Source organism: Hyperolius riggenbachi, chromosome 8, assembly GCF_040937935.1.
Source record: "Hyperolius riggenbachi isolate aHypRig1 chromosome 8, aHypRig1.pri, whole genome shotgun sequence".
In the NCBI taxonomy this organism is placed as follows: domain Eukaryota; kingdom Metazoa; phylum Chordata; class Amphibia; order Anura; family Hyperoliidae; genus Hyperolius; species Hyperolius riggenbachi.
This window is the reverse complement of record NC_090653.1, coordinates 121,608,969-121,634,112: the sequence shown is the minus strand read 5'-3', so window position 1 is coordinate 121,634,112 and position 25,144 is coordinate 121,608,969. Positions and strand designations below refer to the sequence as shown.

Genomic DNA, 25,144 nt, shown 5'->3' with positions numbered 1-25,144 from the left:
GTTTAAGAGATGTTATTGTTATAAGTCTCTATTTAAAACTGTGTTTTTTAGGAGACAATAGCTTAACCACTTCGGTACCAGCAGCCTCTGCCCCCTTAAGGACCAGAGGCTGCTGGTACACTAAATCGCAGCATACTGACAAAATGCCGCAAAAATCCGCCGCTCTTGCCGGTCACCCTGCTCTGTCCCCACCGCAGGCTTCTCTCTTTGCCGTCCCTATGACGGCAGAGCGCTGTGCGCCGGTCAGGAGCCGCTTTCATTGGCTCCTGACCCTGTCACTCAATGTAAGCCAATGGGAACGGCTTACAGTAATGACAGGGCCAGGAGCCAATGAAAACGGCTCCTGCCCGGCTCACAGTGCTCTGCCGTCATAGAGACAGCAGGGCGAGCAAATTGCGGCGGGGAGAAAGTGGCGAGAGCGTCGGGAATGCGCTGTGAATGGGACGTAGAGCTTACGTCCAGTCAGAACCGCAGCATCCCCTGCCCGACGTAGATTAGTACTGCGTCGGTCCGGAAGAAGTTAATGTAATTTAAGACTGAGAAAGTTAATGTGATTAAGTTACAAGTTTTAAAATGTAAATATTTTTTATAATTTCAGTTTATAGAAAGGCAATTTTAAAAATGCATTTACACTTCTACCATTACATAGGAAACACGCTTTGTTTTTTTTAACTTTACACATAATCAGTTTCAAAATTTTATATTTTTGTCAAATGAACTTAAAATTTACTTTTTAATTAACACTTCTATCCAGTTCTATGTATAGAACAATGTACTGCCAAAAAAGGAAATGTTCAGAATAGATGGAATTATTTAAAATGCTCTTGACCAAATCACCATTTTTCTTTATGGTTTAGGCCATTATTTTCAAATGGCATTATTGAAAATTAACTAACATTGTAATAAAAATTGTATAGAAACTAATGGACTACTGTGGAGCAAATGTTCACATACCACCTTTCACAGCAGAGTGTAAAACAGTGCTTTACCCTGGATAAGTGGAAGCATCTGGCTGCGGTGCTTACAAGATCAAGAAGGTAACCTCATACTACAATGGTGAACTCCATGCAAAGTTTGTTATACCTAAGTCTTTGTCATTAGTTAACATGGTTGAGAATCTTTAATCTAATGTGTTCAAGCTGATCATACAGTATGTTGCATAAAATAACTCATTACTTTAGTGAACAATCTCTCCGTCTTGTCCAAGTAACTGATCTGCCTGAATGGGTTGGGTTTCCATGGTAATGTGTACTGATGGTGGAGAAACACAATTCAATGTAGCCTCTCTACACCGTCAGCTAAAGTTTATTATCAGCAACACGTTCTAAATGCCCTTTTTTTCAGTAGAGAGTAAATGGTTTCTGACGACATTGCTAATCTAGAGGTGGTACTGTAGCCTACCATTGTGCTTCACTCAGCAGGTGAGGCTGGACTAGTTGCGCCAAGAAACTAGTATATTTTTGTTTTAGTTTTCATTGCTTCTTTATATATATTAGCTCTTCTAGTCTAGAATGAGTGTCTAGATCTAACTTTTTAGTGCAGAGTTTTAAAAAGGGAAAAATTCTGTTTGGATGAGAATTCAAACCAGGCTTATTGGGAGAAGAGGTAAGCAGAGTGTTAGGCACTTGCATCTGTCTTGTAACTGCTTGATGCAGTAAAACATTGGCCAAGACTAAGAACCCAACAAAGCAACTAGACAAATTCTTAGAAGCCAGCAGACAATAAAGGGGATTCTGGTCTTCCAGAAGAGATCACCTATCTCTGTTGGTTGTCACTAAACGCTGCCGAATCACAGCTCTGCTGTCTTCAAGGCATAATCCTCATTTGCATAATATTAGAAATAACCTTTTCCATTCACATTAACAGTATTAACAGGACCTTTATGAGCTTCATTTGGGCACATTCAATATGTTTAAAAGCTGTTTTTATCCAATATAAAAGCCTGGTTGGATGAAACGTCAAAGTGCCCTCTGTGGTACCCTGCAATCCGTTCTTTAACCCAATAAAAATACAACTTAAAAGACAAAAGCAAAAAACAGTTGAAAACTACCAGTTGTAAGCAAAACATTTTACAAAACATAGCTACGTAAAATACTAATAGGGTTATTTGACAATAGAGTCGTACTCTTAGCATACAGAATTGTGATAAGAACCTTCGAGTTTCCACGTAATCTATAGTATCTATAGTGTAATATGTTGCCACAATACAGTGTAATACTGGAGGTAAATAAATACAAGATAGACATATCCCATTTTATAAAAGAGAAAATTAAAATAACCATGGGAGGCCTTGTCTTGACACCACCTAACTAATATCCCCATAAGACTAGGAGACCTCCGCCTCGGTGAATAAAATTCTCTTAAAAAGACTTTTAATAAAATGCCAGCGCTCTCTTAGCATTATTTGCATGTGAATGCGTTAACCTTTTCCATTCAAGCCCCAGCTAAAAGTGCCAGGGATGTGTCTTGGGAACATCCTAAGGTGAAAAAAGCGTCGCTAGTTAGCATAATGATCAGCACACGCTTCGCGGAGTATGCGAAAATTAACATTTAAAAGAAGTCTGGCAACAGAAATTGAACGCTGAGCTCTGAACGATGACGGTTTGAAGTAAAGGGGATTGTTGCATTAGCCAGCCACAGAAAATCTGTCTAATGGGCAAAGATGTTCTGTCTGTGGGTTAACAAGCATTCTCAAAAGGCTTTTCAACCCACGTGTTCCTAAGGCAAGTGAATAAAACAAACACATTTATTGCAGAGGAAATTCAGAAAAGACCATGATTTGGAATCATATGCTGCAGGATGTATGTATTTTTTTTTCTGACTGCATCAGACAGCCAAAAGCTATCTGTCTGTTGAGATTTAAAGCATGGTATTTCGTCTTCACACCACCATGTTACTGAATGAAACAAGGCAGGTCTCGAGTAGGAAAACTCAGATGCAGGGGAATGGAGGCTGCCTATTACAATCAGTGAGATACCAGCTGTCAATATTGTAGCATTTGGGTGGCAAAATAAGACAAGCATTGGACAGGTTGAAATAGTATAAACGACAGCAAGAAACAGATAGGGGAAACACCAACACACACGCTAATAATAAAATATACATAGCTGCCTATAATAATTTAGCTAAATACACTGGCTGTCAATACAGGCTATTGCTTTTTAAACACAAACCAGTGGTGTACCAAGTGCAGAGGGTGTGGTTTAAAGGATACCAGAGCCAAAAAAGGTTGGAGAAATGGGGGGAGCAGGCATTTAGGGGGAGCTGTCATGATGGCCACCGCTCCCCCCGTTCTCTACTGACAAAGGGGTGTCAGTGGAGAATGTGGGGGGAGGGGGTGGCCATCAGGATGAATGGGGGGAGCGGTGCCCATCAGAACAGCTCCCCCTAAATGCCTGCTCCCCCGGTTCTGCAAACTTGTTTGGCTCTGGTACCCTTTAAAGGAAGCATCAAGCTAATTGTCCTGCCCCATGATATTCTTACCGGGGGCTTCCTCCAGCCCCCTGAAGCCGACATATCCCATGCTGCATCTCCGCTCGCAGCCGCCAGCCTGGGGCCCGCGCTGTGTGCAGAGGCAGACCTCCTCAACTGTGCCTGGGCGAGCGCTGCTATCAATCAAGTCCACATTGTCCACAGCAGTTCTGCGCCTGCGCAGTACGATGTGGACAACATGGAGTTGTTTGAAAGCAGCGCTTCACGCAGGCACAGTAAGGACGACCTCGAAGTCGGCCTCTGCACTGGCGGGGACCCCAGGCCGGCTGCGAGCGGAGATGTGACATGGAACTTGTCGGCTTCAAGGGGCTGGAGGAAGCCCCCGGTAAGTATATCATGGGGCAGGAAAATTTGCTTCATGTTTCCTTTAATGGTGAGACTAGATATACCATGGAGGAAGAGCAGATGCAGGTTATGTATTCTGGAACTTAGATTCTGCAAATAGATTAAAAATGTGATATTTTTATATATAAAAAGTACATTTTGTGTATTTTATTTTACTCTGTTTTGTAATGGTTGTCTTGTTGTGTTGTTGCATACTTTTCATGTATTTACAGTGAACAGGGAATTAGATGACAATGCAAGGACCAGATGCAGCTTTGAGTTTAATGTTATTTGTACTTGTAGGCATTTAGAGCACCCAAAAAAAAAAAAATGAATGAATCACAGTGGAATTAAAATGTTTTAGAATAATTAGCTGAAATAGATTCTTTCAAGCCAAAGTGGAAACAGATTTTTCTAAATATCTCTGTATATACACTGCATGTTGGACCACTCGAGGAAACACGCATTTCTAAAACATCAGAACATGTACAAGCTTATTATCCCTTCACAGGATTTCCAACCCCCCCCCCCCCGCCCAAATGCCATGGGTACAAGCAGTTTAATGGATTAAAATATGCAACCTATTTATAGATTCTGCTGGTTCAATTTAGAAAAAAAATATTATGTAGTAGCGCTGTATGTTAGAAGTCCAGGACTTACAGGAAACCCAAGGCGAGAGACATATGGAGGCTAACATTTATTTCCTTTTAAATAATTCTCATCACTTAAGCTTTTAAACAATTCACACTGCCTGGATGTCTTTCTGAACCTCTGCCTCCAATACTTTAAGCAATATACCCTAAACAAGCATTCAGAGTGTAACTGTAAAGCAGCCAAGAACAGATCATTCAATGAAAACTGAGTGACTCTGCAACAAGGAGACCAATGAGGAAAGCCACAGGGAGAACTAGGACAACACTAAAGAAGTTATAAGGTTGAGAATGGAGAGCACATGCTGTCCAAATGACAGGAAAAAACGCAAGTGGGAGTTTGAGCAACTCACTCTTGCTTTACATTTTTTCCTCATAGTTGTCAGTGTGCGTATTTCCATTAATGTGAATCTCCCCTTTCCCTAAACTAAACGAAAAATGTACATGGATTCCCAATTGAACCATATTTTTAAGGGATTGATCCAAGTGCCTCATGTTTTATCAAATAATAAGGCTGAAAGCAAAAAGTGATCCAGAACATATTGAAAAAACATGTAGACCTACCCTCTTCTACACAGCTGACACTATAAGGTATTAACTGCTAAACATACACTCCAAAAGCAGGTAATTTGGGTAAAATAGTCACCGCATAGACCCCAATGCTAATTGCAGCTATATTGGCACCCAGGGGGTACTTACGGTGTCGGAGACACTTGATAGTTTTTGTTCTTCTGGAGCACAGATACAGGCAAAGGGGGGTGGGGGTTAGAGGTGAAGACGGGCAGATATTGAATCAGGGGAGGCTGATTAAGGTTAGACATTGATAGTGGGAGGGTTCAAGAGAGGATAGGGTTAGGTTTAGTAATAGTAAAATATTGGTAAGCATTACAGATATTCTATTGTATTACCCACTGCCCTGATATTAGACTATCAGCATTGTACAAGAATCCCATAGATCAGATCTACCAGGTTGTATTCAGATTGGCACACCAACCACCACATGATGCTCAGTAATTGAATTCTAATATAAAAGTCCTTCTAAAATTGTGCGATTTAAACGTGCAAGTTTGTAGGTTATGGAGTGGCAGCACCACAGGAGGTGCTTCCAACAGTGCAATATTCTCTGCAAAGACCTGCATAAAACACATCAGTGGTATGTGAATGAATGTAATGAAGACATTAAATATAATGATTACAGCTAATTACAAAATAAAACAACTAACCATGGAATTAGTGTTCTTACATATGCCATGATTTTAAAATTGCAGCAACTTCATAATCAGCATTATTTCCCAGCATGTGCTTCCTAATCAGATTTATGAGTTATTCTTTCCGTGGTATCAGCATGCCGTGCATTCTGTTTGATTTACACATGCAAGGAGCCTGAATCCGGATATATTTTCTTTTCTGTGAAGCTGTGATGCAACAGATCATCATTTCCCGGCTAATAAAAGTCACTTTATTGTTGCTGGGATCTTTCATGTGTGAAATCCATCATAGACCATTATGAGAAGGCTGGTCATAAGAGCAGAAATATGATAGTGCTGTAATATATGATCATACTTCAGCTGTGCACACCATTAGATGAGGCAGAGCACACACACACGTGTTTCATGTTGTATCTTTTTACACAATTAAGACTGTATTTTTGTGTTTATTCTCCGGACTGAAAGCATGGCTCATTTAACAAACTAGGGACCAAGATTGTCCTTTCGTTGGGCCTTTGGGAGTGAATCAAAAGACGTATGGGTTTCATTGTTTACATTTTATAGCATATGGCTAATAGAGCGTGATATGTTTTATTGGAGCGTGTAGTGTGTGCATGTGTTATATTTACACCTCCTGCAGCCACGCTTAACACACTGACATAACTCTTTTGCCCGTGATTACAGCAGCTTAAAGCATCAGCTTCTTCGATAAATATATCAAAGGAATTAGCAGGAGTTCAAGGGATACTGAGAAGAGGATTACCAGAACAAGGGGGCAGGAAGGTGACAAGAAAAAGAGCTCGCTAAAATCTCAGCTGTTCATCAGTGACGAGAAAAGCTTCTTTTCAAAAATAAATAAAAACCTGAAAACTGCGTAGAATGCATTTGATGTTGTATACAATACAGAAATAAATACAAGCGAAGAATAAATAGATTTCATGTATGAAGATGTAACTTTATTTTAGGTTAAGACAAAAATCCTATAATTGGTTGTGACCTTTTTCATGTAATAAGATAAAAGGGGTCCTCACCTCCTACACTAATGTTGTTTTGCCTGTCTTTTCATTGCTCAGTGGAGAGAAGGCTGCCCCTACAGAAACAGTGGCCATCACAGTAAAGGAATGATATCAAATTTTCCCCAGCAGGTGGAGCTGCAGGAAAATTCTTTAGCTGCAGCTCCCAAGCTCAGCAAAGACCAGGACCAGCGGAGGGTGCATTTGCATATGTGAAGATTCAATATTAGTTAGCCAAGAGCAAACAAATACATTTCCTTTTTTCAAGTAATTTCTTGAAAGTGAAATTCAAATGAAAACAATGCATTGATTTACTTACAATGCTACATTCAGCTGTTCAATATAATATACTGTAGATGACTTCTAAAGCCATATCCAGGGATAGGCAACCCCCATGAGGTTCTAGTTAGGCTGAGAACATACACCATGAGGGGCATGTCACACCAATTTGCTCTATGTTGTGGGTCTGTAGGAGAGAAATCATTTAAAGAGGAACTGTAACCAAGGATTGAACTTCGTCTCAGTCAGTGGCTGCTACTCCTTCCATGAGAAATCTTCACCTTTTCTTGAAGAGATCATCAGGGGGCTCTGTATTGCTGATATCGTGGTAAAACCCCTGCCACAGTGTGAAGTCAGAACCTCACACTGTGGTAGCCTTGTTATATTGTGGGAAATCACAGCTGTTTCCAACTGCCTAAGCAACTAGTATTTCCCTCTGTGCATATGTATAGCTATAAAAAAAAAACCTTTTAGCCTATCGCATTGTTAGGGGGTCTGGTTATAGATCATGGCAGATGGTGCTGCCATTGCATGGTGAATATCAATCATTTCTTAATCTCTCATTTCTATTTTTAACTTCTTACTTTGCAATGTATTGATTAATTTTTTTACCCTTTTCGCTAAAGTTCCTCTTTAAAGGACCTTGGTCGCGAAAATCTTAAAATTTTTAATACATGTAAACATATACAAATAAGAAGTATGTTTCTTCCAGAGTAAAATAAGCCATAAATTACTTCTCTCCTATGTTGCAGTCACTTAGTTAGTAGAAATCTGACATTACCGACAGATTTTAGACTAACCCATCTTCTCATGGGGGGGGGGGGTTCTCAGGGTTTTCTTTATTATTAAAAGCACTTAGTGAATGGCAGTTGCTCCTTCCAACTGCCAAAAAAGTGTGCCGCAAGCAGGGAGGCTGGCCAGCATCTTTGTATGAATACTTTTCATGGAGAGTCTTTATAAAGAATAAAGGCTACGCTGAGAATCCCCTATGGAGAGATGGCGTAGCCCAAAATCTGTCGGTAATGTCAGATTTCCTATACTTACTCTGACAGCAACAGAAAAGTGATTCATGGCTCATTTTACTCTGGAAGAGATGAACTTCTTATTTGTATGTGTTTTAAATTTTAAGATTTTTGCGACAGTTCCTCTTTAAGGAAGAATCAAAAGGTAAACTGGTTAAGGGCCCTTTTCTACTAGCTACGTTTTTGCGAAAAACGCAAAACGCATGCGTTTGCTGATTCTTAAGTGCAGCCTGTTTAAAATAAGAATCTTTGGTGGCCTTTTCCACTGCTGCGTTCCGATTAAAAAAAAAAAAGCGCAAACGCATGTCTGTGCGATTATGATGCGCTTTGTGTTTCAATGTAAAGTATAGAAACACGTGAAAAACGCTTGAAAAACGCCTCTATGCTTTTCATTGCTGCATTTGCACTGGGTAAATTTCCCCCAAATCCTTATATGCTGCAAGGCCAAGAAACAAAAGAAAGACTGTCCAAGCGGTACCCAGAATGTATAAGAATGCTACTGGTAATTTTACAGAATCATCTGAAAACAATTCATTGACATTAAAGAGGAACTGTATTCAAAATAACAATGAATAAAATTGCTTTTTTTTTCTAATATTCATTTATAGATTATTCAGTCAGTGTATGGCCAATGTAAAATATTTCCTCTTCTTGATTTACGTTTTGAAATTTATCACAGGCTGCAAAATCTTTAGTTCTGCCAGGTGATCTGTACAGAATGTTCGTTACTGAGAGTTCTATGTACAGAGGGAGATACTGCTTGGCAGTTGAAAAAAACTGTTATTTACCACAATGCAACAAGGTTCACAGACAGCAAACTTTCAAAACCAAGGTCATGACATCACACCCTGGGAGAGGTTTCACCACAATATCAGACATATAGACCCCCCTGATTATCTATTCTGAGAAAAGGAAAATATTTCTCATGGGAAAGGAGGTATCAGCTACTGATGGGGATGAAGTTCAAACCTTGGTCAAAGTTTCTTTTTAAGGGTGATAAAAGTAACTGTAATATTCAGCATATGCCTTTTTGGATGGTGACCAACCTTGACAACATCTACAGATTTATGAAAATATGTCTATTGCTAATGGATTATGTATGGGTCACATAATGAGAGCTGTTTTCCTGCTAAAGGGTGTTGATCTTCCTTACTTCAGGAGGCTGGACTGTTTGATTTTTCTTGCAGTTTGCACTGGCAGGAGAGAATCGTATATTTGTCGTCATCAGGGTGGAAGGTGAGGGGGATCACCTTAATTAGGACACAGGAGCAAGAAAAATAATAAAATGAAAACCTGATTTCATCCACTTACCAATGTTTAAAGGTTTGGTCTAGTTTTACTCTCATTTTAGTCCATCCCAATAGTTTTCTTTCTGATTAAAAGCTGCATTTAGGGCTGGTGCACACCGGGCGACTTTTTGGGCGTTTTCAGATCCGCTTGCGGCCGCGGATCTGCTTGGTCAATGTATCTCAATGGGGTGGTGCAGACCAGAGCGGCAGGCGTTTTGCAGAAACGAAAAATGCCTGGGTGAGGCATTTTTTGGATTTCGGATGCGTTTCTGCCTCAATGTTAAGTATAGGAAAAACGCAAACCGCTCTGAAAAACGGCACTTCAGAGCGGTTTTGCAGGCGTTTTTGTTACAGAAGCTGTTCAGTAACAGCTTTACTGTAACAATATATGAAATCTACTATACTGAAAACCGCAGCAGCAATCCGCAAAACGCTAGCAAAACGCCTCATAAAAATAAAAAAAAGCGTTTAAAAATCTGCTAGCATTTTGCGGATCTGCTAGCGGGTTTTGGTGTGCACCAGCCCATAGTGTATTTTCTAATAATACTTTAGACCTTAATATATAAAGCTCTAAAAAGCACAGAAGATCCACAGTAACAGCTGAGCCATTTGTGCACTTGGAAGCCTCCCCCAGCTTCATCTTCCCTTGAGCGTATATGTGCTCTCTAGCTTATTGGAATGTACTACACAGCTATAACAACAAGCACTTATATGTACTGTCTGAACAGTATTGTTAGGGTTGTCTCAGAAAAGTACGTAGAGGTAAGGGAAATGGAAAAGTACATACCTACTACTGCAAGTCAAATGTATACCGTACTTTTTTTATATACTATATTTTAATAAATTATTGCATCCAAAGCAGTAATCAATGTATATTGTTTAGGATAAATTAATATAATATTAATATATTGGCCGTAAGTAAAGGTCCTGCCAAAGTAATTTATACTTTGTAAGAAGAGTGCATTGAAAAAGCAGCAAGTGATCATTTAAACTATACTTCATACTCCTAAGTATCTAGTCTCAAGGATGGCTCTTTAAAGGGAACTAGAGAGGAATGTTAATAAAAAATAGAACAAGGTTTTATACATACCTGGGGCTTCTTCCAGCCCCATAAGCCTGGATCGCTCCCACGCCGCCATCCTCCGCTTCCTTTATCGGCGGTACCGGGTCCCGTCACTTCCGGCGGACGCGCCCAATTGTCCGCATCACAGGGGCTATCTCCATACATGTACGCATGAGGCTGCTTAGTAGGCAGCCTTATGCGTACGTATAAGGAGGGAGCCCTGTGTGATGCGGACAATTGGCCGCATCTGCCGGCCGACTGGCCGGCTCGCGGCAATGACGGGACCCGGTACCGGTGGATCCAGGCAGCAGAGGACGGCGGCGTGGGAGCGATCCGTGCGTATGGGGCTGGAGGAAGCCCCAGGTATGTATAAGAGCCCCCCCCCCCAACGTCTCTGGTTCCCTTTAAAGGCTGGTACACACCATGCAATTTTTACTTCAGCTCCTATGCAAGTGAGTGATCAGAACGATATTCAGATTAGACATCAATCAGCTGGAGAAGAAAGCTTGCATAAACTGTTATGCGATTTTTCCAAATGCTGATCAGATCCCTGATAAGTTTTCTGATTGGTCATCGATGGAAAATAGATTGAAATTACATTTAAGGATCAATATTTAAAAGTTAAATAAAACCAAACCATTAGTAAAAAAAAAAAATGTATTAAGGAAACATTCTGTGTCAGCATCCTAGGCCGTTGCAATTGTAGGCCCAACTCTTTCATTTATCAATTGCAAATGAAGCAGTTTATTTTTTATCAATAAAGTTGCAAAGGTTTTTGCCAGTCCTGTATCTGTAGCCCTAGATCTCCCTAAAGGTGGCCACACACGATACAATAAAATGATCCGATTTTACGGTAATTCGATAAAAACGATCGGATCTCCCGAAAAAAATCGAAAGCTTTTTTTTCATTCGACTGAAAAATCTGGTCGGATTTCCCGTTTTCTTCGATTTTAATCGATCCGGAATGCCAGATATTTTTCTTCAATCTTTCTAAAGATTGTGTGGTGTGTGTTGGATTGTCAATTTATTAATATACACACCCTAGCAATTTTGCCAGAGTTTCCAATCATTTTTATAATAATTGGGGGGAAAATTGAACATACGTGTGTGGCATATTGATCATATTTTTGAAATGTTACAATCAGTCAGAAAAATTGATTGCAATTCTTAAATTGAACAGATATTTAAAAAATTGTATGGTGTGTGGCCACCTTAAGTACCAATTCTGTAGCAATATGCAGACAATGTAATATTTTACCTGAATGCAGGTGTGCATGTAAGACATACAAGGCATGTTTTATATTGAATCAATTAGATAAAAGTTATGGATCAGGCAGCAAGAAACCATGACTAACAAAATATCATTGCATTCTGTTTGGATCTCCTTGTAGAGTTGTTTTGGTTTTTTTTTGCTTTAGGCTGTCACATTTATGGCAATTTTTAAAGAGTTTTGTTCTAATTTAGGTATTGTGAAACAGGAAAATAAACACCACAAGACTTACACTGCAATATGAATACTTATGAAAAGTAAGAAAGGAGAGTAGACATTGCATACAAATAAATAGCATGTAAATAAAAACTTACGACTTTTGTGGGACAGATTTCACAGCAGGTTTGTTAGCAACATCACAACGCTCTAGGAGAAAAGAAAACATATACAGTAAAGTAAAAATCCTGCCACACACAATCCAGAGTATGTGCTTCTGTCTACTTCAGTCTCCACCCTCTTCCTAATGAAGTCCTGCAAACTCCCCACAATCCCCTTGATTTCCTGTTAACCCAAGCTATGTCATCACATCACTCCCAACCTAGATTTTGCCATACAGGTATATAAAGATACCTGCCAGTCACATATGTGGGATAGCAAGATAACTATGTAACAGGAACAAAAATGCAATCTACATCACAATACATTCAAACAGATATGGAACATCCATGATGTTGGCATGACCTTGAAATGCTGACAAAGATCCACACAACCTCCAGCCAAAAAGACAGTAAAGGTGCCGCCTGTCTCCTTCCCTTGGACTGGAGGTCGTGTGGATCCCTGGTGGATTGTGGCCCGTCTCTTCCATTATTGAAAGCAAAATATACAGTACAACCTTATAATGTGGGTTGTTTGGAGCTGGTAAGCCCCTTTTATTCCTTTGGATGATGGTGACCAGAAGAATATAGGAGGCCTGTATACCACCATGGTGAAGTCCCACAGACTGCTTATTTAATAATATTGTGTTTGAAGATCTGTGCTGATTTGTAATATAATTGTTTGCACCTATGTTGGCAAGTAGCACCTTAACCAGTTTACCACTAAGGGGTTTTTCCCCTTGTGGAACAGAGCGATTTTCACATTGCAGTGCTCCTCTCATTCATTCAACAATAACGTTATCACTACAAATTACAGAAAATGATCTATATCTTGGTCTGTTTTTGTTTTTTTTTGCCACCAATTAGGCTTTCTTTGGGTGGTATGGTTTGCTAGGGATTATTTTATTCCAATTGCATTTTATTGGAAATAAGAAAAAAAATTGGGGAAAAAATAATTATTTCTCAGATTTCAGCCATTATAGTTTTAAAATAAAACATGCTACTGTGGATAAAAGCCACATATTTGTCCCGGTTATTACAACATATAAATTATGTCCCTAGTACAATGTATGACGACAATATTTTATTTGGAAATAAAGGTGTATTTTTTCAGTTTCGCATCTGTCACTAATTACAAGTCCTTACTTGTAAAAATAAGAGTAATATACCCTCGTGACATACATATTAGAAATGTTGAGTCCCTAAGGTAACTATGTGTATATATTTTTTTGTCTTTTTTTATATACAAATGTTTTGTTTTGGTAACTATGACAACCCCAACAACTGATAAGGACCTTTGAAATGCACATGAAAGTTTAAAGTCCACCCAAAACTTGTGTTTTAGTCTTAGGTCTGTATACATGGCCTCACTGAGGTTGTCCATTGGGGATCGGGGTCCCTGATGGGCCTGATAGTAGGACTGAGGCTGTACAGATGGATCGATAGCTGAGTGGCGGTCACTCATCAGGGGCTGTGGTACACACCCTGGAGTACTGGCTGAGGCAGTCATTAATGGCCACCTCAGCTGACTTTAATCATGCCCATGTAAGAGCCTATAGATTTCAGACTTGGAACCACTGATATTTTATTATAACCATCTGTGTCCCCATTGAACATATTGCAGCTCACTCTTTTGTGACACCTAGACACTACTAGAGCCCAACTGCAAACCAACTCCACAATGCACCCCCGCCCTGTTCGATCACCTAAAGACTGTCCTGTCCGAACAGTAATACTGGTCGATTTCAGTTTTAAATTGATCAAAATTACCATTGGATGGCCTGTTAGGGCAGAGAGATTGAATCTGCCAAAGAATGTTTCATAGTGTATGGGCACCTTAACACAAAATTACTTTAGCCAACAGCATCCGATTACCAACAGTGAGAAAATGAACTGGCTGACTTAAAACACAATAACAAGTTTACATATTAAAAACTAAATCAGATATAATGATGTGCCTAAACAATACCCTGTTTAAAAGAAGAAATAATGTAGACTAGTAAGGCAATGTTATCTTTATAACATCACCAATGGAACTGAAACAATTTTGAACAGTGTAGCATGAAAAAAACATTACCAAACAAAGACAACATTATTCAGTTTTCATTTAACTGCTGGCAAATAGTTATTATTGTTTTCTACTTGGCACTAATAAAACAAACATCTGGAAGCACAAATTGTATTGTAAGTCAGCACAATATGATTATGTAGGTGAGCAAAACACATACTTTGAATGCTGTATCCTGAGGTCAGATGTTGGGAGTCCTAAAAAAACAAACATAAATAAATCAAAACAGTAATACACATATTATTTAGGTATAAAAGATTCAGGTCACATAGCCAGAGGCCTGTGTCTTATCTCTCTCTATCAATCACATTTTAACCTTATCTAAAATTCATAAGAATAGAGTGGAGATTAAATGATAAAGATAAAGAACCAGCACATAAATGGAAGCTTTCATTTAACATGTGAAATAAATATTATATTCCTCTCGCCTTAACATTGTATGGCCTTGACTACATCCAACCTCCCTCCCTTTTTGCAATTGAATTCGGAGTTATGAATGGCACTGAACAATAATCAATTCTAAATAATAATACATCTTCCCAATAGGAAATAATATTTAAATAACTTAATGAAGAATATAAACTAATAACAGCTTGGCAATGCATACATTTTGGACAGCATAGTGGCATAGTGAATAGCACATAGGCCTGCAGTACTTGGGTTTCTGGTTCAAATCTGCAGGGAGCATACAGAACTTTACAGAATTTAACTTAATAAAATTGCTTATTTATTTTATTACTTAGTCAGTGTTTGCCTATTGTAAAATATTTTTCACCGTGATTTACATTCTTACATTTATCACAGATGGCCACATCTGTACTGCTGGCAAGGTGCAATAATGTTTGTAAGTTAGTAAATGAGCAGAAACAATACCTGGCCTCCCAGAGTCCTCTGGGGCAGAATGGCATGACATCATAACCTTGGCTAAAATCAGTAGTGGGAGGGTGGGGTTGCATGTAACATACAGCAATATCTACATATAGGAAATGTTTCTGATGCTGAAACCAGGATAATTAACCCTTTTGGGAACGGGCTGCCTAACCCCCCCCCCCCCCCCCCCTTAAGGACCAGGCCATTTTACATGCGGGGGGCACTAATTTCCTTTTTTTTGGGGGGGGGGGGGGGGTCAGGCAGGCCGGATCCCTAGTATGGCTAGCTGGGCACTACAAAAGGCAGATGACCAACTAGAGTGTCAGTAAAGCGATAATGGGGGAGCAAAGGTCTGCAACGTTCCCACAAGTAACAATTGTGAGCGGTCATTACACTTTGGTGTGACTATTCCCAAGAGAGTGTTGTAGACTGAGTGGGGGCAGGCTTGTTTTCTCCAGCTGTCTTGTGAGGTGGACTGTTAGTTAGTATCTATCAGTCCATACTGTCTAACCATCTATAACAATATAATACACTATATTGGCTCTTGGACTCGCGTATCGGTTCTATTTTCCAGGCTTGTAGGAATACTGTTCCCAGGGGCTAAACACCGTAATCTGAGGTAAATATGGTACCAGTAGATCTATGCTTTAAACGCACTAATTCTTAAAGAAGAAAAAGCTCAAGGTATTTGCTCTAAAAACACTGTACTGATCCAGGCTTCTCCACGATGTAGAGTGCTGAAAGAATGTTTTGAAAGCTAAAGAAAAAATGATTGCAAAAGTTTTCCTGCAGCATCCAGCTTGAAAATTCAGAAGGTGGAGAAAAAGTATCTAGGAAGCAATCCTTTCACTGCTTCTTGCATTAGCAAACTAAGTGCAGCAATATTTCAGGGAAAGAAGAAGGTTTTAATCTATTTAAAGGGGCACTACAACAAAAAACTGTAAAATGTAAAATATGTGCAAACCTATACAAATAAGTACGCTTTTCCCCAGAGTAAAATGAGCCATAAAATTACTTTTCTCCTATGTTGCTGTCACTTACAGTAGGTAGTAGAAATCTGACAGAAGTGACAGGTTTTGGACTAGTCCATCTCTTCATAGGGGATTCTCAGCAAGGCTTTTATGCTTTATAAAGATATTCCTAAAAAAGGATATACACAATGATGCTGGCCAGCTTCCCTGCTCCCTACACAGTTTGTTTGGCAGTTGGACAGAGCAACTGCCATTCACTAAGTGCTTTTGAAAATAAATATATCCCTGAGAATCCCCTATAAAGAGATGGACTAGCCCAAAACCTGTCATTTCTGTCAGATTTCTACTACCTACTGTAAGTGACAGCAACATAGGAGAAACGTAATGAATGGCTCATTTTACTCTGGAAAAAAATGTACTTCTTATTTGTATATGTTTGCACATATTTTAAATTTTACAATTTTTCGCTGTAGTGCCCCTTTAACAAAAGCTCAGCTAAGATCATCAATAGTGCTAATAAACAGAAGTCCACATGACGTCGATGTACTACGCTTTGTTTTTAAGCACCAATATAATACAGACAAACTAATCAGATCACTTACATCTTCAATAAAGGATTTGTGTACTCTGTCAATCATACAGAAATATACATACTGTATATATACGCTTATAAGCCTAATGTGCTGAAAAGTTACCACCTCGGCTTATATGTGAGTCAGTGGAGCAGAACAGATGGTGGAGCAGGTTTGGTTACTGGCAGGTTTTGTGTTGCCTCCCAGCTGTGTCTGTGCCCTCCAGCCCCTGCAACATGGTGTGCAGAGTGCGCTGCTCAGGACTACCTGTGTCCCCTGGCTTGTGGAGCAGAGCATGCAAACAATGTGTCAGCTGTGCTATGATCAGGGATTCCTCCTGTGTGGCAAGTGCTGTGTCTCATATCTATGACGCCACCTAGTGGGGCCTTGAGACACAGTTGTATCCTCCTTGGGGCATATCTGGCTATGAGGAGGGAGGCTGACTTGTACTGGGGGCACATTTGGCTACTGTGGATGGGGATTATATGCGAGTCAATCACGTTTTCCGGGTTTCTGGGGCTTATATGTGAGCATATATGGTATACGGTACTTGGACCAGTTTGGGCAGAGGGTGGTAAACATAAAAATACATTTGTGGGATGGCAGAGAAAAGAAGTGCACATAAAGAAGACCCAGATAAGTACAGGGAGAATTGTCTATCTTTATTCAAAAGTTGATGAGAATTCTGTGTGCCTTGCAGTGCTGCTGCAATGGCATAGAAATAGGGAATGCAGAGGTTGTGACCGAACCAGGGCCCTTGGGTCAGAGGGACCACAAGGGAGCCCTCATCAACTGCAGAATTAGCTCTTAATTGGTCCTTCTATAGATGCTTTGAATAGAAATAATTAAACTTTACCCCAACCCCTTCTTGCACCTTTGATATTGTGGTTGTCCATGGCAGGTTTTGGTGCGCCATATAAATTGTTATGTATTGAGTACTTGAGGGCCCCATGTAAAACTTGCACTGGAGCCCAGAGATCCTCAGCTAGGCCACTGTGCTGCAGGGACAGAGCGCTAAAGTGCTGTCCCATCTTTACCATCACATGATACTTATATTGTTCGCTAGCTGGTTTTACAGCAACAACATTATTGTTTTCCATCTAAAGCTGTATGAAATTAAGATTTTCCCATTGCCTTTTAAATATGTTGCATCTCATTGTGTGTGAAAAGAATTTAGCGCAACTTACATGAGTGTCAAATGACTGGTCTTTAACCATTCAGCAAATGCACGTGCGTACCACAATTAAACGCTTCTTAAAGCAGCTGCTTTGATTAGCACTGTTCCATTAGGAATGAATGCACTCTGCAACACTGCTGAGAATTGATGCTGCAGCACTTGCTTATTTCTACCATTCCCCTGAGAAGCCCAGAGCTCTGGCTAGAGGAATGGTTAATGCTTTAACAGAATGAGGATATTTTATGCCTCTACAAGCTTCTGGAACCTAATGATTGCACTTCCTTTCTCTTTGTTAAAGGGGCACTACAGCGAACAACTGTACAATTTAAATTTAAATGTACAAATAAGAAGTACATTTTTTTCCCAGAGTAAAATGAGCCATAAATTACGTTTCTCCTATGTTGCTGTTACTTACAGTAGGTAGTAGAAATCTGACAGAAGTGACAGGTTTTGGACTAGTCCATCTCTTTATAGGGGATTCTCAGGGATATATTTATTTTCAAAAGCACTTAGTGAATGGCAGTTGCTCTGTCCAAATTCCGAAAAACTGTAGCTAGCAGGGAAGCTGGCCAGCATTATTGTTTAAATCCTTTTTCGGGAATATCTTTATAAGGAATAAAAACTTTGCTGAGAATCCCCTATGAAGAGATGGCTTAGTCCAAAACCTGTCACTTCTGTCAGATTTCTACAGCCTACTGTAAGTGACAACATTATAGGAGAAAAGTAATTTATGGCTCATTTTACTCTGGAAAAAATGTACTTCTTATTTGTATATGTTTGCACATTTTTTCACTGTAGTGCCCCTTTAAATATGAACTCATGGCAGCACATCTAGACATAAATACTGATGGGAAAAGCCTTTCATTGTACTTTCTTTCAAAGTTTAAACATCATATACAGTATTTATAATTATCTTAGTGAGCTACTTAGGAATATTTCAACCCTTTAGCAGCCAATTTATTTAGAGGCTTGCAAGTGTTCCAGGCCAGTTTATTTTATTACATTTTCTTACTAAAAATGAGAACTGCTATAATGTGTATTTATGGCCAATTGCCACTAGGGGACAGTGTGAGACAACAACAGACTTCTGCTTTCAGTTTCTATATTTTCTGCTAGCAGAGAGACATTAAAGCATTCAATGAATTTACAGCACAACAAGTTATCCCGACTGAAGTCAAAAGCAGTGCATTTATCTCAAACAAAATACATCATTTAAAGCTTCTAATGGGTTAACATCAAATTACATGATCCTTGGCTGCTGATTCCTGCATGGAAAGTTATAGCTTTGGGAATAGGCATTCTTTCAGAGAAGAGCACAGTCAGGATTGCAGAATGGAGAGGTTGGTAGTTATGCAGCTCCAATTTAGCTGAATCACATGATCTCTCTATTAAAGGCTCCACAAATGGGCATGAAGCAGAAAGGGAAGGTGACAATAGTCAGGTAAAAAAAATGGTGCAGTGCAGCTGCCAAGATTTAAGCCCCGCTATAGGCTGTAATGTGAATAATGGCTATAGTGGCGCTCATTGAGTATTCAGGCAAAAAAAAAACCACAGGGACAACAGGAGCCCAATCCGGTGTATTATCGTAGGGTTTCAAGGAGTGTAGAACAAAAGGTAGATAATTATACTCACAAAGCTGGGTTGCTAGTGGAAGCAACCACTTGTACAAGTATGTTGAGAAGTGATGACCCCACTCGGCCTTGTGGATAGGAGATGGTGGTTGCAGCTCCAAAAGAAAGGTTCACTCATGGAGAGTGATTCCCTCAGGCTCACAGTGGTTAGAGGCAGTAAATCTATTGCTAGGGGCGTCCGAAAAAAAAGAAAATAGTTCTATAATGTAAAAAAGTCTGTAGGGAGGTCCTGCTTTGGAATAAGTAGGTCTCACGTTTAGGAGGTAGAAAAAAAATGTTTATTGAGCACATGTGGACAACACGTTTCACGTCATAAGCTGCTTTCTCAGGTCGAAAGGTTGGGCCTTGTGGCCCAAACAAGTTAGTCCTGGATGTCAGAAAGTAATTTGGACACCGGCAAAACACGGAGCCTAAATTACCATAAAAACCATGTCATTCAGCTGGAAGCCGAATTGAGTCTTACCCCCACTGAACAACGGGCTTGAAGGGGGACTAGTAATTAACTCAGCCAGGAAATTTGCCACAGCAGAGTGAGATATCTTTTGACTTCACCCTGTGCCTACATTTCCCAGCACCTCAAAATACCCCTTCAAAGGAAGTAATGTTACATAAGCTGGACAGTGAACACAGGCAAGGGACACAGCAGCTGGAAGGTCACAAGTATTTCAGCAATACTTTTGCATTCCATTTTTGAACAGCCCAGCATTAAAATTAATAGTAGACAAGATCATACAATGCATTAAATAACAATGATATCAAGGCTTTCAGTTGAGTGACACACTAACGTCACTTACTTTGCTAGGAATGGGAAACTTGGACTGCTCAGCTTTACAAGGGGTGTGAATTGCAGTCAGAGGAGGAGGCCATGAATGTGTCATTTCCTGTTGAATAAAAAGAACAGTGTAAGAACCATATAATGAGGAAGGCTGTTACATCGCAAACAAATTAACCAAATAAATTGATATCAGGTTGTTGTAAATTTACACTCATGTTTGCATATGTTTGGGCGCAAGTGCCTAAAATCGATATTTTACGTAAATCGATGAAGTAAACTCGGTAGTATTCCTAATTTTGTTGTGGAATCGGTAATATTGGTAATTTAAAGTGTATGATAATATATCAGAACGAATATCATAACGCTAAATAAAGAAAAACGATGTCAGTCCTAACAATAACTTAAGTCTTTTGGTGTAATAACGGTAAATGAACATGTTTAATGATGGAATGTAAGCAAATTCTGTCCAAATACATATAATTTTGTAATTATGAAAATATAACATTCACTGTACAGATGTAATATTTGACATTTCTATTTACGATAATATATGAAGTATTTACGATAATTTAGGGTTAGACACCACCAGGGGGTGGTTAGGGTTAGGCACCACCAGGGGAGTTTTAGGGTTAGGTGCTATCAGGGGGGTGGTTAGGGTTAGGCACCACCAGTGGAATTTTAGGGTTAGGCGCCACTAGGGGGGTCTAGGGTTTAGGGATAGGTACAGGGAGGGTTCTGTGTCAGAGTAGGGTTAGGTACATTTAGGGTTAGCCACCACCATTGGGGGTTAGGGTTAGGCACCACCAGGGGGGTGGTTAGGGTTAGGCACCACCAGGGGGGTGTTTAGGGTTAGGCACCACTAGGGGGGTCTAGGGGTTAGGGATAGGTACAGGGAGGGTTCTGTGTTAGAGTAGGGTTAGGTACATTTAGGGTTAGCCACCACCATGGGGGGTTAGGGTTAGGCACCACCAGGGGGGTGGTTAGGGTTAGGCACCACCAAGGGAGGGTTCTGTGTGAGAGTAGGGTTGGGTTAAGCTGTGTTGTTGAATTACATTACGATATTTAACGTTATTATATTTTCGTTTTCATCTCACATCTGTTTTATACCTCTAATAATAATAATCAGAATTATCGATTTTACATAACAAATACCATTCAATTATCGATATTTCTAAATGACGATATTTTTCTTTTCCCGATAAATCGCGCCTAAATTTGACCGTGACTTTTTTAAATATACGCGAAATAGAACATTTCAATATACATTTTAACAGAGAGATTACTGCATGCATCTGCAACAGATTACACTGTAATTCAACTATAAGGTTTAGTAAGGATATCATCAGTAAACAAATCACTGGTGCTCATGGTACCTTACTGAACTTTTGATTCACACGTCACTCATTGGCCCTTATTCAATTAACTTTTTCTCCTAAGAGATAATTTTCCAACTTCTCTTTAAATTTACTTTTAAGCACTTGGCAATAAAAAAATGACAAAAAGTAGATGAAAAAGAACTTTCAAAGATATTTTGAGCATTTTCTAGCTTGCAGATGGCTTAAAAGGCACTTTATTGACAGACTGTGAAATCAACACCTAGGGAGAAAACTCAGAAGAAAAAAAGTGGCCATTATGTGTTTACATTAGATTTTACTTATATGCAAAAAGATGCGATAACAGCTGTGTTCACTGTCTGATATTCCCTTAAGACTTGTGGCTCCATCACTATTGACAGAAGCTCTCCAAGGTGCTGAACGTGTTCAGCTCTGAAGAAAAAAGTAGGAAGTGGCATAGTAGTTGCTGTCCTGATATAATAGCCCCAGCCCTACCTTTCCCCAGCCATAGCAGTGGGTACAGAGAAAAAAGTTAGTGTGGGGGGCCCCTTGAAAAAGCATGGGGCAAATAATTATCCTGACAAAGCACTGTGCCCACTCCATCTCAGAAATGCGAGGGGCTACCCTTTCTCTTAAGAGTCTATGTTGCCATTAGTGTACATATTCTTGTAGCTCTGGAGTGCCACTGATATAATGCCACTGACCTTTCCAATATTTAAAGACTGCAGGATAGCCCAGCAGGCACACACCTGAGTTAGGTCAGTGGCAGTGTGAAATTTAAATAAGTTTCAGAGGTTTGTTTTAAGGTTTAATTCTTTTGGCCTTACAAATATAGGCAGGATTATGTCACCTGAGCACTGGAGCTCAAAGAAGAGGGATGCTACTGGCAGCAAAGAAGTGATAACTGCAAACAGCATTAATAGAACATAGGTATGGGGACTACTGAAATAACCCCTGTGATAAAGGTAGTTATGGGATTGTTCTATTATAAGGATTGTCAAATAGCCCCTTAAACACCCACCCATCAATAGTGGGCATTAAGTCAGAGCAGATGTCCAAAAAGGATGGCCAACCCCTCTTGCCAGACACCCTTCACTACTGACAGGCATAGTGGGCTTTTAACTACAGATGAGAGGAACCAGCCATGGCTGCCAACTCTTTCTGCCAGATATCAGATCCCACTGCATAATGCACATTATACTAGCAACATCCATGTTAGGTACATAGCACAAGTTGCACTATGTGCACTACGTTACTTGTGTACATACCATTACAATTGCCATGCTTGTCTGCACACGGCAATTTTATTTAAAGGGCATTTGAGGTGAAAATTAACTGATGAGAAACAATTGTATCTATCCGTCTCCTCCTAAAAATGATTTTTTAGATATTCCGCAGTTTTATTTTATATTTAGATCTCGTTTTTACGGTTTCAACGTCTCTGCTCAATGACAGATGCATTGAAGTATGCCAGAGCTGAAATCTATGAACAATTAACCCTTTTATCTCTTTTCTGCTCTCAGAAGCCATTTACAAATAGAAAAGTGTTTTATGGCTGTAATTCCTTTACAATAAGGGTTACGCTATAGTCTGACCCAGCCCAGATGCAGACAGAAACTGTCACTTGCATACCTGATGTTTAACATTTTCAGGTCGAGAAAGAAAAAAAATGAACACAACAGTCATTTCTGTGCTTGGCACTGTACATACACGTCTATCTCATCATGTCACCTCGATTGTCCTAAGAGTGAATTTGCATTGTTTCTCTTTCTCAGGAAGCACAGTCATGAGAAATTTATTACCAGCAGGGATGAGCAAATAATAAGTGAAAGTGAGTTTCTGCTTTCACTAAGCTGAACTGGTTGTTAGTGGCTGGCTATATGCTACAGCAAAGCGGGTTAACACACCTACATCACTGCTTCTTGCTGCTGTGCTGCAGACCACTTCCCCATCCTCCCAATTTCTGGCTGCAAGGGCAGACATGTTGGTAAGATGGAAGCAATGAGCAGAGCAGCAGCAACATAGGTGAGGTAATCCTCCCTACAGCAGCACACAGCCAGTAACAAGCTGGTTCAATTTTGTGGAAGGTAAACCTTTGTTTCACGTGTTCCTAATTACTAGGGATGATCAAAGAGATGCAAATACTTCAGAGTTTATTTATGTAGATTTTTATGCAAATATCTGCAGCTTTAAAAATGGAACAATCAATTTGAACCTGGGTGACTTGATTGGTCCATTTTCAAGCTGCATATATTTGCATAAAAATGTACATACATTTGCATAAAATCCAATTAGGAACTAAATTGGGAACAAGTGAAACAAAGGTTCACCTTCCACAAAATTGAACCAGCTTGTTCAAACTCAGAAATATTTACATCTCATTGATCATCCCTACTAATTTTTACCAGGTACGATAACCACTCTCTGTGAAAGGCAAACACAATGTTTTCATCATTGGTGTCTGGGATTCCCCTTTAAACCTATATTAAGCATTCCTAACAGAGAACCATGGAATTTGTTCACAGAACACGCCTTGTGCACAAATATTTATTTTCTCCAGAGAGTTATTTTAAGTTATTATGACCATTTCAAGCTAAATGATTAGTTTCCCTAATACTTTCCAATTAAAATGGAAAAAGAACAGATCTTCAAAGAAACCACAGCACATCAGATCTCTCTTCAATTGCTTCATGTTTTTCTGTAAAGGCATTCTAGGATATCGAGAAAGTTACACAAGCAGTGACACACAAAACCATACGGAGATCAGACATTTAATGCGTGACCAGCCTTTTGTCAGAACCATGACCTGAACAAGCCCTCATGTGGGCGAGCCAATAATATAGTTGCAAAGACGCAGTGTAGAATCATTGAATTCACTACACTGTCTACAGTATGAAACAGAGTGTTCTTGTCCTTCACTTTTCTACTCTATTGATTAGTTTAAGGTTATATTACGGCTTTTTAATACAACTCTAAAAAAAACATAATTTATGTTCTTCCCGACGTACAAAACGTTCTTTCATTTTTAGTGTCATTTGTGTCGTTCCTTTTGATGTGGTAATATGTAAGAATTGTCAGGCTTCACAGTCTGAAAAGTAAATGATCTGTAAATTATAGGGTAACTAACACAGAATACCTAAAATGGCCTTGAGAAAAAATATAGAAGAATTAATGTGACTACTTGAGGCTTGAAAAGAGAGAATGTACTTTGGGCAGTGCTTCACATTTTGGGCAGTTACAGCTGAAAAAAAGCCTATTACTTTGGAGTCACCACGAGTGTGATACACGCACCAAGCGGTAATTGGACAGGCAGTCATTATCCAGCTTTCCCAAACAGAGGCCATTGATTATGCTTGATAGGTAATCATTAAACAAGGGCCACTCCATAAAGTATGATAGAGATACATCATAAAACATCTAATGCCTCATTGTGTGCCAAAAGGGAAGGCTTTGTGTTTGACAGTGTACTGGTTAAGGGCTCTGCCTCTAACAGTAGACCGGGGTTCAACATTTACTTTTCCTATTCAGTAAGCCAGCACCTATTCAGTAAGGAGACCTTGGGCCATACTCCTTAACACTGCTACTCCCTAAAAAACATGCACTAGTGGCTGCAGCTCTGGCGCTTTAAGTCCGCCAGGAGAAAAGCCCGATATGTTTTGCGTCTTATCTTGTGAGAGTGATACTGTCTCAGTATAAACAGTAGTCTAGCATCCACAGCAGAGTTGGATGCATTTTATACGCATGACAGGAACATCCTTTATTGTTAATGATTAACTTTAAACCTATATTTAGGAAACCGTTTTCAGGACTCCCTGGAAGTGG

The 25,144-nt window shown here is 39.6% G+C and overlaps 1 protein-coding gene across 4 annotated transcripts in view; it reads right to left on the bottom strand.

Annotated features, from left to right (window-relative positions):
* Positions 1-25,144, bottom strand: part of AFF2 (ALF transcription elongation factor 2) — a 724,912-nt gene that overhangs the window by 261,433 nt on the left and 438,335 nt on the right. For all 4 annotated transcript variants that reach the window (XR_011023576.1, XM_068251015.1, XM_068251016.1 and 1 more), the window contains 3 exons: positions 20,008-20,094; positions 14,153-14,189; positions 11,925-11,976 (listed from right to left, as the gene is read on the bottom strand). Coding sequence is in view for 3 of the 4 variants with exons in the window: in XM_068251015.1 (XP_068107116.1) it covers positions 11,925-11,976; positions 14,153-14,189; positions 20,008-20,094 (176 nt within the window). In the remaining variant the exon portion in view is untranslated. The remainder of the gene's footprint in view (positions 1-11,924; positions 11,977-14,152; positions 14,190-20,007; positions 20,095-25,144) is intronic.